This window comes from Chiroxiphia lanceolata, chromosome 18 (assembly GCF_009829145.1).
Source record: "Chiroxiphia lanceolata isolate bChiLan1 chromosome 18, bChiLan1.pri, whole genome shotgun sequence".
NCBI classification, from domain to species: Eukaryota; Metazoa; Chordata; class Aves; order Passeriformes; family Pipridae; genus Chiroxiphia; species Chiroxiphia lanceolata.
The window spans coordinates 4,180,657-4,197,491 of NC_045654.1; the positions used below are offsets into that span (position 1 = coordinate 4,180,657).

Below are 16,835 nucleotides of genomic sequence, written 5' to 3' on the forward strand. Positions count from 1 at the left end.
CCAGGCTAAGGGTAGGACTTGATGATCCTAAGGATCTTTGCCAACCTAAATGATTCTATGATTCTGTCTGGCTTTAATTAAAGTCACATTAGGATTCCAAATTACTTCCAATGCCTCAACAGTGCAAAAATACACACTGTAAATGAAATTTAAACAATTCAATGAATTAAAGTAGACAGGCAAAACTGAGGTTTTGTCTATACTGGAAATACTTGCAGGCAGCAGGGGATGGGACACAAAATCAGATCCATTACACAACCAAAGCTGAAATGAAATCTATTTTAGTCAATTTTAAAGTTTATTTGTACCAAAGCAAGAGCCTGTTTGGCAGCTATATTTCCTTTAAACACTTCCTGCCAAACCAGCTAACCTGTCATTCCAGTCTTCAGGTGGATCCTTGAGAATGAGGTCCATCTAATTCTGGTGCAAATCTCAACTCCCCTCCTTGAAAAATCAAAGCTTTTGGATTCCCACTGCTATAGATTTTGCTCCTTCCTTCTTACAGAACCTTGGCTATAGGATATAGCAAATGCTCCTTCCAGTCCCTCAGTTAATCCAGTTAAAATTCAAGTATCAGATGTCTAGGGAAAACATTTCCTTTCTACATTCAATCTGTGCTGACAGAGAACACCCAAGTTTAAATTTCCAAGATGCAGATGAAGAGCACTGCAGATACAATACTGCAGTATTAGTCAGCTTATGTAGGGCACAGATACTGCAAAAGTAGTTCAAGGGAGAAGTACTAAATCCCAAACATATTGTGAGCTCCTATTTAACATGAACAGCTTTGGTAAAACCCCCTCCATTTCTGATGTGGGATTTTTTTCTCTGTTTTCTCAGTATCTGTTTGCTTTTATACTTTTTTTTTCATTTTGAATTATTGGCCAGGTATTTCTAGGCTTCAACCACTATCCCTCTTTATGTAGCAGAAGAAAGAAAGCTTTATCTGAGATGATAAATGTTCTATTTATACAGTAGCTGGTATTGACCAACATGAAAAAGATTATAGAATACATCTTGGTTTTTCAGCAATGAATGATAAATTTTATCATCCACATTACAAGGAGGTAGGGTCTGTCTTAGGTCTCATGGTAACCAGAGAAATTAACCTCTACTAAATCACATTGCACAACTACATTCCAAAGAACTGTGAAAATGAGAAAAAATCGGCTGGGAATATAACATGACTTGTCCAACAAAGTGCTATGGAAACTACTGCCTTTCTCTTTTACAGAAGTGGAAAAAAATAATTGGATATTAATTTAATTAAGCACTGTAGGAAATCTTGAAGGACTCAAAATATTTCCGCTTTTCTCTGGAAATAAGCCTGAAAATGGATTCAAATGTTAATGAACTTGCACTTACTATGGCAGTAAATTGCATAGTGGAGACACTGAATTATCACCAAGATGTTCAGCACTGAAGTGCTGTTCAACATGGTCAACTGCCACTGCTCAGCTGTGACAATGACATGTGCCACAGCCACAATTCTGCACATCTGACCAGCAGCTGAACAGCAAGGGGAGAACTGAACTATGGGGGTAAGGGACCAAACAGAACCTCACATTTCCCTTAAAAATATACACCATCTACCACAGCAGCTTTTATTGAGTTAGAGGATGAACAGGCTCAAAGCCTGGGTGAACCACCCCTATCCCTGCAGTACAGCAGATGCTGTGAGACAACCTAAGCCAGCCCGGCCCCCAAAGGACACACACCAACCCTCCTCTTCTCTACTGTTACTGTCAGTGGAGTGGCCCAAGCACTTGTGCACCCCACTGTGAAGGAGATTCTGGAAGTGATCTAGATTAAAACTATCTCCATTAATAAAAGAAAAAAGGGTTTATTTTAACTCAGATCATATTCTTGCCCTCGTGTTACTGAGTGGAAAGAAGTGCTCCTTCTACAGCCATGCCATAATAAAATATTCATGAACTGCAGCACTACACAGCAAACAAGTAGAGGCCATGGGCACTTCACTGCTGAGATCACAGATAACAAGCAATTATTTTGTCTTTCCACTTAGTCTTGCTGAATCCCTTATGCTAAGTGGTGTTGAAATGTAGGAGTTGTCCTTGGCAAAGATGAGCCTTAATTTCACTGCTATTATTTCTGTATGAACCATTTTAAGAAAAAATACTGCTATTTTCTTTCTACACTTATTACACTTGTAACATCACTTCTACTACTACCAGCACACACACAAAAAAAAATCCTTAAGGTTTTTCATATCTATGAAGAGTTATCCAATTAAAATAAAAAAAGTAAAGCCTCACTTACAAAATATTATACAAACTTTGAAAACTAAACCAGTTTATAGTTATCGGGGTGGGGGAGAATGTCAGCAGAATGTACCATATTGACCACCCTTCTTACCTGGCTCTCCCTTGCCAGTTCTGCTGGGGATGGTGTGGGCATGCAGCAAGCTGACAACTCTGTTCAGAGCAGTGGGCAGCTCTTCCTGACACCAGGATTCATCTAATTCACATTCTGGTTTCATCAGCCGCAAGGTCACGTGGCTCACTAAAGTACCTGCAAAGAAACAATGAAGAATCCATGAGAGGACTAAACCCAAAGATTTCTCGAGAGGAAAATCCCCAGGAACACAGACTCAATAACTGTAACAAAGTTCAGAGCAACAGCCAGGCTGCAGAGAGGCACAGACAGGAAGGCCAGCCCCAGGGCTGACAGGGGACAGCTTTCTTCACAACATCTGTGAGTTACACTCACATCCTCTAAACTCTGCACAGGGGAGATGGTCCCACAGCGACCAACTGCTCCTCAGAGCTGGTCACAATGACCAGACAATTCCTTGTCTTTGGTCCCAGTCCTATCCAGAAGTCGTATCTCTGGGAAATCACAGTCATCTCCCTAAGAACTGTTCCAGGTGGTTTTTCCTCTTGGCTTTTCTTGGTTGTGATCCACAGCTTATAAGAGCAAGAATTTTCACTGCCCTGCCACAAAAATAATCTACCTTGCCCTTAAAAAGCGACTGCAAATACTAACCAAAGGTTTTCAGTCGAGCAGGCATGACACAGGAAGCTAAGGAAAGAAAAAGCTTCTTAATCCTTGGAGCAGCCAAAGGAGATCGAAAAAGTGGCAAGAAGGAACTGATGAGACCAGGGATGTACTGAGTGAGACCAGGAGGCTTTTTCTTTATAACAGTGTCCAGGAGTCCTAGAGCTGTTTCCAGCTCATTATCAAGCTGTAAGAAAAACAATTCAAAAGGTTACCATAAAAAAACTCCACTGGGGAAAAAACAGGTTGTTAAATCTAACCTCTAATAAAAGAAACAAACAGGTGATTTGCCAGATATTCCCTATGTTACATCATTTTCCTTTCATCAAAATTACTTGGGTCATGGTAGCTGCAGAGGTGGCAAAAAATACAATCAAAACTCACCTCCTTCAACCGTTTTCTTATCTGAGCCTCCCTTTCCAGCTGTGCATGCATCAGCTCCTTCTGCTTGCTTGTCAGCTGCACCTCATCCTTTATTCCTTTCTTCTTCTTTATCTCCTGCAGTAGAGAGCCATGGACATTATTAAGCTAGTTATTAACACCAGTTACTCAATTAGGTAGAGAAGAAAGTTGGACACACTGAAGTTATTTGCAGTTTACTTTTAAAATAGTATCAAAATATGCTTCCAAATATATTCCCTCTTGAGTAAAGACACAAAATGGAAATCAGCAGGTTAACAACACTTTAATGTCCCATTAGCAGCGTAAGTTTCTCCTGTGTTTAAGTTGGTCACAAATTATTTAATATCATTAAAAAAAGATGTCCACCCCAGAGCAAAGAGAAGTCAACCTTTAATAAAAGATTGTTCCAGTCAACCTGGTACATTCCCCTCCTTTCACCCAGTTCTTCTCCCCATCCACACCCACTGCCCTGGCCAGGCTGAACAGAACTGCTGGCTGATGACAAGATGGAAGCACCTAAGGAACAGCCCTTACTGGGAAAGTTACACAAGACACATTGAACCAGAGATGAGGAGAGAAAACAGGGACTAGCAAGTAGTAAGTGCTCTCACAAACAGGTAGAATAGCACTTCAAAATACAAATATAACAGAAAAGAAATGGAGACATACAGATACAAGAGAAGACAACATTTAATCATTCAAAGAAGGTCAGAGAATCTTTCCCACACATATGCCAGAAGCCATGCAACAACACAGATGAGTTCAGGGAAGGTTTTGATCAGCCTGGCTTTCCTGTTCCCATCAACTCACCTCCTTCAGCTCCAGCTCAATGATTTGTTCCTTGAAGGAATAAGCTTTGTTCTCCCTCTTCATGTTAGCCTTTTTCATGCTATCCTGTTGAGCACTGAGAAGGAAAAGTAGAGAAAAGAATCAGCACTGATCTGGACTGAGATCCAGACACAAAAATCTGGGAACTCCTGTCCAGAAAAAGCATCTGACACACCCAGTCACCCACTGGCAAGATGCCAGCAGTGATCAATCCCCAGGTGCAGAGAGACAAGAAATTTGAGTCTTACCTCTGTATTATAGACTTGTCATACAATTCTCCCTCAGGTGTCTTCATGATGGCAAATTCCTCTCGAGTAACCTGGCACAGAGCTGGATTCTCCATGGATGCTGTGATAGTGCTGATGAGCTGGGGGAGCACTCTACCAGGTGAAAGCAGAGAGAGAGATCCCACTGCATTCATAGATGACTGTCAGGGAAATGAAGGAAAAAACATAATCAGAATTCCTTAAAATTGTCTCCAAGAAGTATACCCTGCTGAGGCAGCCCCCATTATGTTCTAATCCCTAATTCCTTGTTTAGTGGGTACTTGAATCTTATCTAAAATTCTACTCAGTTGCTGGTACATTCTTTCTCCCTTAAATCCCACCTCCCTTTCACCAGAGATGTTCTCTTTGAACCTGCCTTTTCCACACCTTTTAGATAGATCTCCTTCCTTATAGATCAGTTAGTACTGAACTCCTCCAGAAAATTCTCCTGTTCCAAGGTATCTCCCAAAACTACCACAAGGAAAGCAGGAATTAATCACCTGGTTCTCCGGAGTGTAGGCAGTGATCCTGGGCAAGATGTCATTCAGGTGTTTGCTAATGAAGTCTTTGGGATCTATCTTCATCTTGATGAGGAGGGCTGGCCAAAGTCCGGGCTGCACTGCCACTGGCAAGAAGAATAAATGAGAAGCAGGTTGCTGATACAATGAAATAAAGACATACAATAAAACCCCATACACTGACCATGAGGGTCTTTTCCCTGCACTTACCTACAGAAGGATGATGGCTCACCAGCAGCATCTCCAGGGCCAGCTTCTCTGGCTCAAAGGAATCCACATCAAGCCCTGCCACACTTGAGATGACACAGAGAGCCTCAAGAAGCACTCGGGGGGGAATGTATGTCCTTCCCAGCTCCGACAGCTCTCCTGACTCCGTCATCAGGACCTCGTGAGGCAGGACCTGGATGGACAAACACCAAGCCTTCCTGAGCCCTGAGCACCTCCCCACAGTAACACCAGACTGAACGCCAACAATCACCTCCCTGTCAGTAACAAACCCCTGAAGTTTCCAAAGGAATGAAGGGATAAAGGATAACAGCAAAACCAGAGCACAGAAATGACAGTGACAGAAAGATCAGGCATGGAGGACTATACTCAGCTGGGGTAAAAAAAAACTAAAATGATCACTTCTGGCAAAGAAGACTTTGGAAAAGGTTGAGCTAGCTGGCTGGGAACAGTATGCCCGACTTCTGCAGTCTAATTTTACCCAGTATATTTTCAAAAATACTTTGTTCAGGCTGTATCTGTTACATGGGAAGATTATTTACCAAGTCCCAGCCTTGCTACAAAATTAATGCAACTTAATCTATTACACAACTTGAGATGGTGCTGCCCTAGCAGCAAGCCCAATAATACAGGACTCAGCGTTTCCTCTTTTATTTTTTATTACAGTTGCCATTAAAGTATTTATATTATATTTGTTTTAAATAGGCAGCCTGAGCTATAAACCAGGGCAAAGGAACCAGAACACAAAGAAATAAATTAAGCACTTGGTCTTCCAGCAGGGATTAAATCTGCATTAAATTAATAGAAGGCCATGAAAAACTACAGCTTCCTCCCAAATAATTTTGAATAATATGTCTTTTTGTATATGTATATGGAAGAACAGGCACACCATAGACAATTTTACTGTAATATGCAGTAAGCCAGTAACAAATGGCATTCTAGGAGAACATCTGGAGCTGAATAATCTTCACATCAGGCTGTATGTCAATACTAACAGCAAATCTAGGGCAGGGAGGTGACTGGCAGTATACAAACAACTGCCTGGGCACAGACCAGGCTTCTTGGCTACTCACCTTGTGAGAACTGAGAACCACTTTGAGCTCCTCCAAGAGCCCATAGGCCAGCTTGTACCCTCCCAGAGAGGACAGGAGCTTCTTAACTGTTTGGTGGGCCTGTCTCCGAACGTGCCAGGTCCGACTCAGCAGGACGGCAACAAGGGCACGGTGATACTGCCTGAACACAGACAAACACACGGGTTTAGCCAGGGAGGCAGCTCTGCAAACCAACTGGACACACTCTCCGTGCCACGTCCCAAGCCCACCCTCCCCACTGCCCACACGGGCACCCCGGGATCAGACACGGATCTGTGACACAAGTGCACTCTACGTACTGAACTTTACTTTCAGGCAGCCGCTGGGCATGATCCAAGAGCAGGCGCTCTGTCAGCTGCAGCACTGTACACATGGCTGTGGGAAAAGACAAATATTTAAAATAGCATGGAACTTCATAAGGAAGCAGATTTTTTTTTTTTTTTACCTGAAAACAAACAAACAGCAAGCAGGACACAGTGAAATAGCTCCCTAGGCTGAGCCTCTACATAATCTTCTCAGTGAAGCTAGAGACAAATCCAACTCAGGTCTGCCAAGACTGGGAACAGAACCATGATTTCATAGAAGTGTTGTTAGCTGGATCCCAGGACAATTTTCCTGACCACTGTGTGTGACCTATTTTGGTTTAAGTTGACAGAGCAAAGCAAATGATAAACACCACACTCACTGCATCAGTACTTTAATTCCTGAGCCCTCCCCAAAGAGCTTCAGTGAAACAAAATGAGTACTGAGTGTCAGCTGTCACTGGACCCTTTGGTTTGTGAATGGATGCTCAACCACATCATACAAGCAGGAGCAGAAGCCCTGAAACATGGATTGGGTTTTAAACCCCTAAGCATGGATCTGACATCCCAGGTGTCGTGATTTGGGCACGTTAATGATGTCACAGCTGGATGGTTTTGCCTAAATCAGCAACAACAAATCATGACAGTATTTACTCTCAGCATTAATTCTTGGATCTAACATCCTAAGGGACCATTCTAAAATTTTCCAAATCACACTGTTTCAGGATATTTGCAGACTTAGGAGGGAAAATGAATGGATATACACAGTGCCTTCAGGAAGCAGGGACTGCAGGAAGCAAAGGAGAAATTACATTTCCCATTTAGAAAACTTTACCTATTGTACCTTCGTACAAAATATAAATTAATTCATTTCAGAGAAATTATTAATGAACTGTTTTTCAAAACTTCCAGTTTACAATGTAGGTAGTCAATAATGTTTTCTGTTGGGCACATTCCATTAATTTTTTTTCAATTAATCTTTAAACACAATCGATCAAAACAGAGCATAGAAACGCTAATTTATAGCCCAATTCATTTCTGTCTGTTATTACTCTTCCCCCACATTTCTTAGGATTTTCACCTACATTTTTTATTCTCCAGCCTTATTTTACTTTTTCCCATCTTATTCTAAATTTTAGGCTTTTCCACATCCCTCAGATTAGCTGCACCTCTTTACTTACAAATGGGAACACCACTCTGACACATTTTGTTTTGGAATGATAAATGTGTGATAACAGGTCCATCAAGAAATAAACTGATTCATTGTCAAGCTTAGACTACAACTAGTCTAGGTGTACTTCTGAAGAGTACACTGTTCATTTTAATCTGAAACTCCATCCTCCAAGGATCATAGAACAGGGCTAACAAAAACATTAGTTCTTGTAAGTACTAAGAAACAGAGTTAAACAGCAACTGGATATACAATAACTGCCAATTTACCTTCCTCTGATGCAGACTGCAAGAACTTCTCAGATGTAAAAATTTGTTTTTTCTCATCCAGAATCAGCTGCCAGAAACCACTCAGCTTAGACTCTGACAGGAAAAGAACAGATGTTTCAAAATAAGTCAGAATCACCAGTGTATATAAAATACAGTAGAATTCTGTCTCCTGAAATCCCTCAAGTTACTTCTAAGCCTTGTCTTCAGTTCTAAAGCCTCTCATCTCTCGCATTCAGAACTATAAACATGTCAAAAAACCACCTGCTGACAAAAATACATTTCTCTGACTTACACATGTGAAATGTAAAGTCTGATTCACCTTAATCTTTCATAGGGCAAACCTTTCCAAAAATGAAGGAAAGGAGGGAAGTGGTGTGTTGCTTTTGGTAGAACACACCTGGGTTTTATATCTGACAGATGTATGAACTCAGTTCCTCATGCTTTCCAAAACACTACCCAAATAACAATCAAGTAATTATTTCAATACATCAGTCAACTCCTACCATGTAAGGTCTGAGTGAACACCTTCTGTCAGAATAAAGAGGAATATTGCCCTAACTGAATGGAAGCTGGAATTTGCAAAGCCATGGGAGAGCAAGAATTCTTCACTGAATGAGACAGGAATTAATCTTTCCCTGGTTTACAAAATAGTAATGATTTTCTATGCAGAAACTATCCACAGATTAGGGAATAGTATCCCCTGCACATTATCAGGAAGAAGTGTTAACCCTCAGAACCTGTTTATATTGGATTCTGCCAGATGTTTTGTGACCTTACCAGTTTGTCCTTCAATTACAGACATCCTGCAGATCAACAAAGCCGCAGCAACTCCTTCAGTTACCATGGGAACCTGAGTACTTTGAGACGCTGCTTTTTCTACTGTCTGGATGAGCATTGGCAGCAAGTCCATTCCCTGCAATAATGTGTCACCTGAGGAGACAAAAGAGACAAGTTACAAAACAACATGGTTCTTCTCACTTTACAACCCAGGTATCAGTGTTTCTTCTGCTGTCATGAGACAAGGAAGGGAATTAGACACATGTTGGGGGGGGATTCTGAATCTCCCAGAGTATTTGCCAATCAGTAATATTGAACTGTGAAAAGCTAGATGGTAACCACTTCAGTCCTTTCCTCACAGACAGAGCAGTCCCATCTCAATACCAGTTTCTGTTCATGGGATGCAAAAGAAAATGCTAATTCAGTTACATTAAAGGAATTAGTTCAAATCACAGGAAGTCTGACTTCAAAGATTAATGTTTCCCTAAGAGAGGGAAAGTAAATTCCTGGCAAGTCATGACCATCTGTTCCACTTCAAACATTCACAAGTTAAGGAATCCCAGAGGTCTAACAACTGTGGATGAAATGCTGCAGTCAAAGGGGATAGGACCAACAGATGCAAATCTCGAGAGGATCACCAAAAGATAATAATTTCTTAAGTTCTTCATTTCAAACACTGTAATTTTATTTCTTTTTTTAAAGCTTCCAAGAGTCAAAGACACAAACCAAGATTTCAGTGAGCAGGGTGCTATATAAAACAAAAGCATGGCCCCTGAGCTAGAAACCTTACAATTCTAGTGTAAGACAAAAATAAAGGTGCCCAGCTTTACCTTTGAAGGAGGCCAGCATGCACTGCAGGTAGGCATGTCTCACAGCTGAAGTTGAGGTTTTAAGGCTGAAGGCTTTCTTTAGCCATTCTACCAGCTTTTTAGGAACCTCTGTGGTGAACCGAACACACCAGAGAGCCAGGACAGAGACTGCATGAACCAATGTGCCTTCGTGGACTGGGAAGAAACACAGAGCTCATGTCAGTTCAGCAACTGCATCAAGCACAGGAACATAAACCAGAAAGCAGGTAACAATGTCAGAATGCAAGAAAAGAACACGTGCTCCTAACAGGCACTGCACTTTTCCATGGGGTTGTTCATCACAACAGGGCAACAGACTCCATAACACAGCGGTCAAGAATCCAGATTTATCCTGAATTACAGGCCATGTGGAAATCCTGCTCAAGATAAAAGCAGCTTAGCAAACCCAGAACAAAGGCAAGAGGTCTCACCTTCTTGTTGCAGGAAAGGGATGAAAAGCTCAGCCGTGGTTCCACTCAGAGCTTGGCTGGAGGGTCCAGAAACCACATGGTGACTAAGGCTGCCAATCCCTGAAAGGACAGAATTCTCTCAGCAGTTCCCAAACTACCAGTACAAAATCTAAAGCCAATAAAGAAGGACCCTTCACATTTCAATCCTTGCACAGACATCTTTTTTTTCTTGTCACTACATCTGGATGTCACATCCACCAGGTACCAACACTGGAGGATCTCTGTCTTCATTTTTACTCAGGAAACAAGTCTTCTTTGAATAAAATATTTGGCCTACCAGCCAATTATTTTCTTTGAATAGAAAGTCAGGAACTGGCATGTGGTATCCAGCATCCTCTATGGCTTCAACTACAGCCAATGCAGAGAGACAGGCAGGGAATCCTGAAGGCTGAAACACAGATCCCTCCCATTCAGCCTTTTGCTGAATTTCTTTCACCAGAGAAGCAGTTTTCTTCTAGGATCCTCACCTGAAAGGACGCTCATCTTCTGAGCAACAACTGTCAGCTTCCCCTCTGAGCCTGCCAACAAGAAACACATGGGTGACAGGTGACTTACAGACAACTATGTGCTACATCGAGAACCTTCTCCAAAATACAACACCTTGCCCCATTATCCCTGAGCCAGGTTGAGCCACCCCTGCCATACAAGCAGCTACAGACAACAGAAAATACAATACACAGAACTCCTTGAGGCTGACAAACCTGTCAAACCTGACAAACCTTGTCTCCACTGCTTATCCTACAATTTACTCACCCCCTAAGATGGCAAAAAGGTGTTTGCCCAGCGACTCCACAGCCGAAGGATCGCTACACTGCCGAGCCAGGTTCCTCAGTGCCACAACTGCTTCATCCATCAGCTGCACACTGTTGGATTTCAGATGACCTAGAAAATAATGCACAAGCTAAGAGTTCCTTATGACAAACTGCATAAAATCAGCAAGGCAAGGACATATCTTTACACGTGGCTTAACTTGGCTTCTGGAACCATCACATGAACTATTCCAGTTCCAAGTTACAGCATCATCCTCCCTCCCATGTAAAACCACCTCTTCATCAGTAATGAAGCTGTTACAGGTGTAGCCAGAAAGTTGAGGAAAGCTTTATTCTGAATTCATCATTCCCCCCAGAAGTGAGAGCACTTACTGGCCAGTCCTTTCACAATGTCTAGAGCATACTGGCTGAGATCCAGGTTCACAGACACAAGCAAACAAGAGATTGCTGCAGACAAAAGAGATAATGGCACATTACATTCTGTTAAGTAACTGTTTTTAGCATTTTAATGCACCCTTCCCCACAATTCCCATCAAGAGAGTCAAGGTAGTAAGGAGCAGCAATAAAAAAACCCTACTGAAATTGATGCCCAGTGAATAGATTAATTCAGGATTATTCTTAGCACTCAGCTGTGAAATCCCGTCCTTGGTGCAAACAGTAGCTAAAACATACCCTGACACTTGGGATCACACCACAAATGTTGCTTCTCCACATCTAACCCTCAGATGCCAGACAATCCCGCTGCCTGCACTCGCAGGACCAGCAGCACAGTCCAGAGAGACACTGCTCCAACAGCTCCAGACCTTTAAGGAGGATCTTTGACAGAGCCACACACAGAGACAACACACTCACTTTCAATTACATTCTCAGGGCTCCGTAGCAGGGATTTCTGCAGAGTTGGCAAAACTGAGTCCTTGAACTCGGCGTGGGACATGTAGCGGAGGAGTGGGGAACAGCTGTCCTGCAAAGGAACAGAGCGTCAGCACCGCCCCCAACGCTGCCACAGACAAAGCAAAGCACCTCTGCAACAGTGTCTCACCAGCACGTGCTTCTGAGGCTTTGTCTTGCTCATAAGGATGGTCTTCAAGTAGAAATCCAGGAGAGCACTCTGAGCAAGCAGAAACACCAGATTACAGCCACATCACAACTTGTACACAGCTCCCAGCACACTGTCAGGAAACCAGGCTGGACACCCCACCTCCTTCTCCTCTGGAAGGCTGCCTTACTCCCTACACAGCAGCTTTCTTCCACCCTCACATAAGTCAGTCAAGCAGAAGTTGCTGCTCTCTGCTCTATCCTGAGTCCAACACTCAAACCACATGGAGAGCTACCTGCTGCCTTTCATTCCCACAACAGGGAGAAGGCAGGAAGCTGCAGTATTGGCAACCTACAGAAATGCCCAGGCAACACCAAACAGCCACAGATCTGGTACCTCCTCTAAACCTCCAAACCTCCTCTACAGGCAGAAGTGCAGAACTACTGAATATATATAGTGAAACAGGGGCAGATGCAAAGTACCAGCCTCACTGAGACATCTGTTCAGCCCCTTCTCCATGATGACAAGTGACGCTTCTTATTTCCCCAAAAAACCAGCAGTACAACAGATGTACCTTGTATCGTTTAATAATATCCATCTCCTTCTGGGCTGTGCAAAACTGCACCACAAGTCCCAGCATTGCAGCATAACTCTGGTTTGGTTCGAGACCAAGAATGACAGATAGGTACTGATCCACCAGATCCTGGTTCTGAAGAGAAGAACAGCAAGGCATGTTAACACCAGAGAACCCAGAACAGCTGCTGACTGTGGCACATAAGGTTATACATCACCTCTTTCCACAGCCTGTTCAGTTTCTTCACGGCCCCATCCACCGCGTGCTTATGAGAACCTCCCAGGACTTCCAAGAGGAGCAAACACTGAACCTCCACCTGCCAAGGGCAACAGCCAAGAGAACCTTCATGCACTTGCTTCTCAGAGAGTTCATATCAAATAAGACATGCCAAATGCTGCTGATTAGCAGAATCTGCTTAAGAAAATGTCCTTAGGTCATGTAAGTTCTTCCCACAAGCTGCCATTGCTTTCATCCCACATGCACCTCTTTGCAGAACCATGAGTAACAGTTTTGGAAACTCCACCTTTGAAAGCAGCAATTTATATCAGATTACATCCCTTCTTAAAATGTGTTTCAACTATATCCCGAGGTGCTGTGAGCGTGGTCACAGGTTCGTGTTGTTAAAGGAGGTGAAAAGAAAGTAAAAAGCTACTTGATACTGTGTGACAGAATCTCACACTTCAAGGAAGTCACAAGGACTTCATGCCACACTGCAGATACACCTTAGAAGCACCAATAGCCACCTCTGTATGCACAGCTGCAAGACTGCCCCTCTCTCATGCTTTACACATCTCCTGCTTTCTCCAGCAGAACAGGAGAGACCAAAATACACCAGATTCCCATGTAAACCTGGATTTTAACCTGCTGTTATCAGTTACATTCAGAATTATTTGCCATGTTTCAGCAACTTAAAGACATTAGAAATATTTAAGTCCTTATCTCCAAAGGAAACCAAAAAGAACCTACCAGTTTTTTCCATGTTTCTCCCTGTCTCTTGTCAGGCGTCGGAAAGACTGTGCGTACAAGCAGGCACGTCCAGGAGAGTGCCAGTAGAGCTGCAGACCCACTGCTCTTACTGTTGTACAAACAGGAGAGGGAAGTAAATCTACAGCTCCCAGTAGGAAATCTACTAGACCATAACAGACCCATCTTTGCCCGTGTCAGAACAGCACCTGACTGATAGGTAGTTTTGTTACACAAAAATGCAGCTAAAGCCTTTGCTTTTAATGGAAATTATCAGCCCTCAGAAGCTGTTTCAGCTCTGGTTTGACACTCAGGGCTTCCAAATGGCACACCAGAGGATAAGTTCTTGCCTGCTGGGAATGAGAAACCTTAGCAGAAGAAAGAGACCATTTTTGGATCTTCCCAGCGGCATTACAGAAATGAGAGTTAAATAATTTACCAACTGAGAGTGCCCAAAAAGTGACTCAAGATTTCTCACCTGCTGCTCAGCTTTAGTGTCAAGAGCTTCCTAGCCTTAGATTGCCAAATCTTTCCTCAGCTCACATTCCCTCCTGGCACACTGCGTGGTTCTGGTTTCTGCCAACCCTCACCTCCTCCCTCTGCTCCAGGCAACAGATCCCACCTCGCAGCTCCCTGAGGATCCTCACCCCCTTTAGATCTCTACCTCAAAGTGAAAAAATGTAGACAGTGTCCCTGCACACAAGGCCTGAAGGGCCTATCCTATCACTGCAAGCCTTGAAACCCAGATCAGGGATTTTTCTAAAGCTGCACTTAGTTCAGCCACAGAGGCACTACAGGATGGCACCCTGTGGTCTGTGTCAGCTCAGCAATACCCTGTCACCTTTTGGAAGCACAGGTGTTTCCAGAAGTTACCACAAGAGAAGAGCTCCTTGTTGCTCAGCTTAGCTTCCAATTTCATTATCTCCCTGTCTATACTAAGAGATTGAATTCTACCAGCTGAAGACCTGATGGGTAAGGAAATCCCCTTTCCTAAACGTTTTGGAGACTGTTTCTGGATAAAAGATCTGAAGTTTAACAAAAGCAAAGCTGTAACTCAGACCCAATCCACCAGCACTGATACCAGGATATTTACACTGCTTTCCCAGAAGACAAGAAAGAGGTAAGAGAGGAACATCTGAAAGGCACTAACAGCTTTGTCTCTAAAGGTTTTTAACACCTCTGCCAAACAGCAGCAGAACAACCACTCTGAACCCAGGAGCAACTACCAGCAACTCAGAACCATTTCCACACAAGGCAACTCATCCAGCACCTGGGAGCTCCAGCCCTGCCGCCGATCCCTGAAGACTGCAGGGAGTGCAGAAGGTTTCTTGCCGTTGCCTCCGGCTGGGACTCTGCGAGCTGCTGAAGGGCCGACTGCAGGGCTCTGCGGGACGCTGCATCCCTGCAGTGACAAACGTGCCAGTGAGCATCACAAACCTGCCAACATCACACACAGGACTCTTTGTGGAGATAGTAACTACTTTATCCTTTCTGTTCCAAAAACTGGAAAAGTTTCTGGCAGAAAGCTCCATTCCCTTCCACAAGCGACAGCAGTTACGTGGAGGCTCTCCAGCATGTTGCAGAAGAAAACAGGTTCTGAACAGCTCCTCTGAAAGGGATCATGATTTAATCCCATCTAGAAGTGTCTAAAAGGCATCTAAAAGACACCTCAGTCCTGCTTCACAAGGACACAGGTGTTCATTCTTGCAAACTGAACCACGGGACAAAAGTTTTAATTTCAAAATTAAAGGTGAAATGCAAGGCAAGTGTTGCAAAACTTTCTAATGTCAAACCTATCCTGAGAGCCCAATTACAAGATGACACCCTTCAGTGTCACACACATCTTTGTGACATTGCATGCTAACATTTCCAGATGCTCCAGAACAGTCTAACTAACAAACATGTAAATACTGATAGATTAAATCATACAGCCTTTACACATCAATTTACTCACCGGTATCGATGCAGAGTAAGGCAGAAGAGTTTGCAAAGGCCCTTCACTGCACCCTCTGGAAGATCTGTAACAATGTATTCCGAAATATTTCTTCATAAATTGATGAGCTCTTAATCTTTAACACAAACACAATTCACTCCACAACTGAAATCAGTAAACTGCTCACATCACATCTATGAAACTGCTTGCAAGTAAAAGTTCCCTCTTTTTGTATGTTTTATGCATATTTTTAAAAATAATGGCAAAAACTGGAACACGTGGAATACAGCCATCTTCAGAAAATGAGAGAAATAAGAAAGTTTTAAAAATTTGCTTCAGCTGTTTTATTAAGACCACTTGAAATTTTCTACACTCCCCTCCCTAGACATGTATCTGAATATTCCATGAGAACTAAAAAACCAGGCTGAGTCAGGAGAGAAACAGGCAACTGAAACACTAATGAAGAACTAATACACACAATGCTACAACTACTGACTGGAAAAAGCACACATGCCAAAAACCAGGGTTCTGTGCTACCTACAAACTCCACACTTGGAATTAACACTGTGACGGAGCACAGACTCCAAATGCTGCCAGCAGCAGCCCCCCTCTCACAAAAACACCCCTCACACAGCCCTTGAAACAAAACATTTTAACATTCTCCTCCACCCTGGTAAGCAGGACAGGGTCCCCCAAGCTCTTACCTTTCCCAGAAATGCATTTTCCCAGCTCACTGAGGATCTCTCTCCGTTCCTTCACGCTGGCTGTAGTTACTTTTACCGCGAAGCGCTTCAGTGTGTCAGAAATCTGAAACCACAAAGAGGAAACAACATCAGACTGCCTTTGATATCAACCCACATAACACAAACCAGGCAAGCAGAACATGTCATCTGCTGCCACATGACCTCTCAGTGCTCAAATGTTGGGCATCCACAGTCTCATCTGCCAGGGAAGGGTCACTGTGCATCACACCATGAAACTCTGTCTCCTTGGCTGAAGGATGACTGCTCTCTGTTTGTTAACCTGTCCCCCTGGCACAGTGCTCATGCTCTGCAAGAGATACCCCTCTAAAAGTAACACAGAGCAAGAGTTAACACCAAAAACCTGGAGTGCAGGACCTTTGAAAGCAAAAAATAATGCACTTCAAGAACTCAAAGGAGCTTTTCCATGTACATTATAGCCTAAAGCCCAGGCAGCCCTGAAGAGGGACTTCAAACTGCAGACAACCCAGGGTGACTGTAACTGCCCATCCTGAAAAGCTGACCCGTGGTTCCAGGTGTCAGTAGTTGTGAAATTCTGTAGTGGTATTTCCTGCGTTCCAAAATTAACAAGCACATTGCAAGGATTTTGTAAAATGGACTTGCCAGATTAGAA

General features: G+C 43.2%; 1 protein-coding gene across 2 annotated transcripts in view; it reads right to left on the minus strand.

Moving 5' to 3' along the window:
• Window positions 1–16,835, minus strand: part of GCN1 (GCN1 activator of EIF2AK4) — a 40,282-nt gene that overhangs the window by 21,945 nt on the left and 1,502 nt on the right. For both annotated transcript variants that reach the window (XM_032706292.1, XM_032706291.1), the window contains exons 2-25: window positions 16,166–16,268; window positions 15,483–15,546; window positions 14,799–14,930; window positions 13,532–13,640; window positions 12,783–12,881; window positions 12,566–12,700; window positions 11,995–12,063; window positions 11,808–11,916; window positions 11,328–11,402; window positions 10,939–11,067; window positions 10,653–10,703; window positions 10,147–10,245; window positions 9,698–9,871; window positions 8,868–9,020; window positions 8,091–8,183; window positions 6,648–6,723; window positions 6,331–6,490; window positions 5,243–5,432; window positions 5,015–5,139; window positions 4,497–4,675; window positions 4,231–4,324; window positions 3,403–3,516; window positions 3,007–3,205; window positions 2,377–2,532 (exon numbers count right to left, since the gene is read on the minus strand). In XM_032706292.1, the coding sequence (XP_032562183.1) occupies window positions 2,377–2,532; window positions 3,007–3,205; window positions 3,403–3,516; window positions 4,231–4,324; window positions 4,497–4,675; window positions 5,015–5,139; window positions 5,243–5,432; window positions 6,331–6,490; window positions 6,648–6,723; window positions 8,091–8,183; window positions 8,868–9,020; window positions 9,698–9,871; window positions 10,147–10,245; window positions 10,653–10,703; window positions 10,939–11,067; window positions 11,328–11,402; window positions 11,808–11,916; window positions 11,995–12,063; window positions 12,566–12,700; window positions 12,783–12,881; window positions 13,532–13,640; window positions 14,799–14,930; window positions 15,483–15,546; window positions 16,166–16,268 (2,887 nt within the window). The remainder of the gene's footprint in view (window positions 1–2,376; window positions 2,533–3,006; window positions 3,206–3,402; window positions 3,517–4,230; window positions 4,325–4,496; window positions 4,676–5,014; window positions 5,140–5,242; window positions 5,433–6,330; window positions 6,491–6,647; window positions 6,724–8,090; window positions 8,184–8,867; window positions 9,021–9,697; window positions 9,872–10,146; window positions 10,246–10,652; window positions 10,704–10,938; window positions 11,068–11,327; window positions 11,403–11,807; window positions 11,917–11,994; window positions 12,064–12,565; window positions 12,701–12,782; window positions 12,882–13,531; window positions 13,641–14,798; window positions 14,931–15,482; window positions 15,547–16,165; window positions 16,269–16,835) is intronic.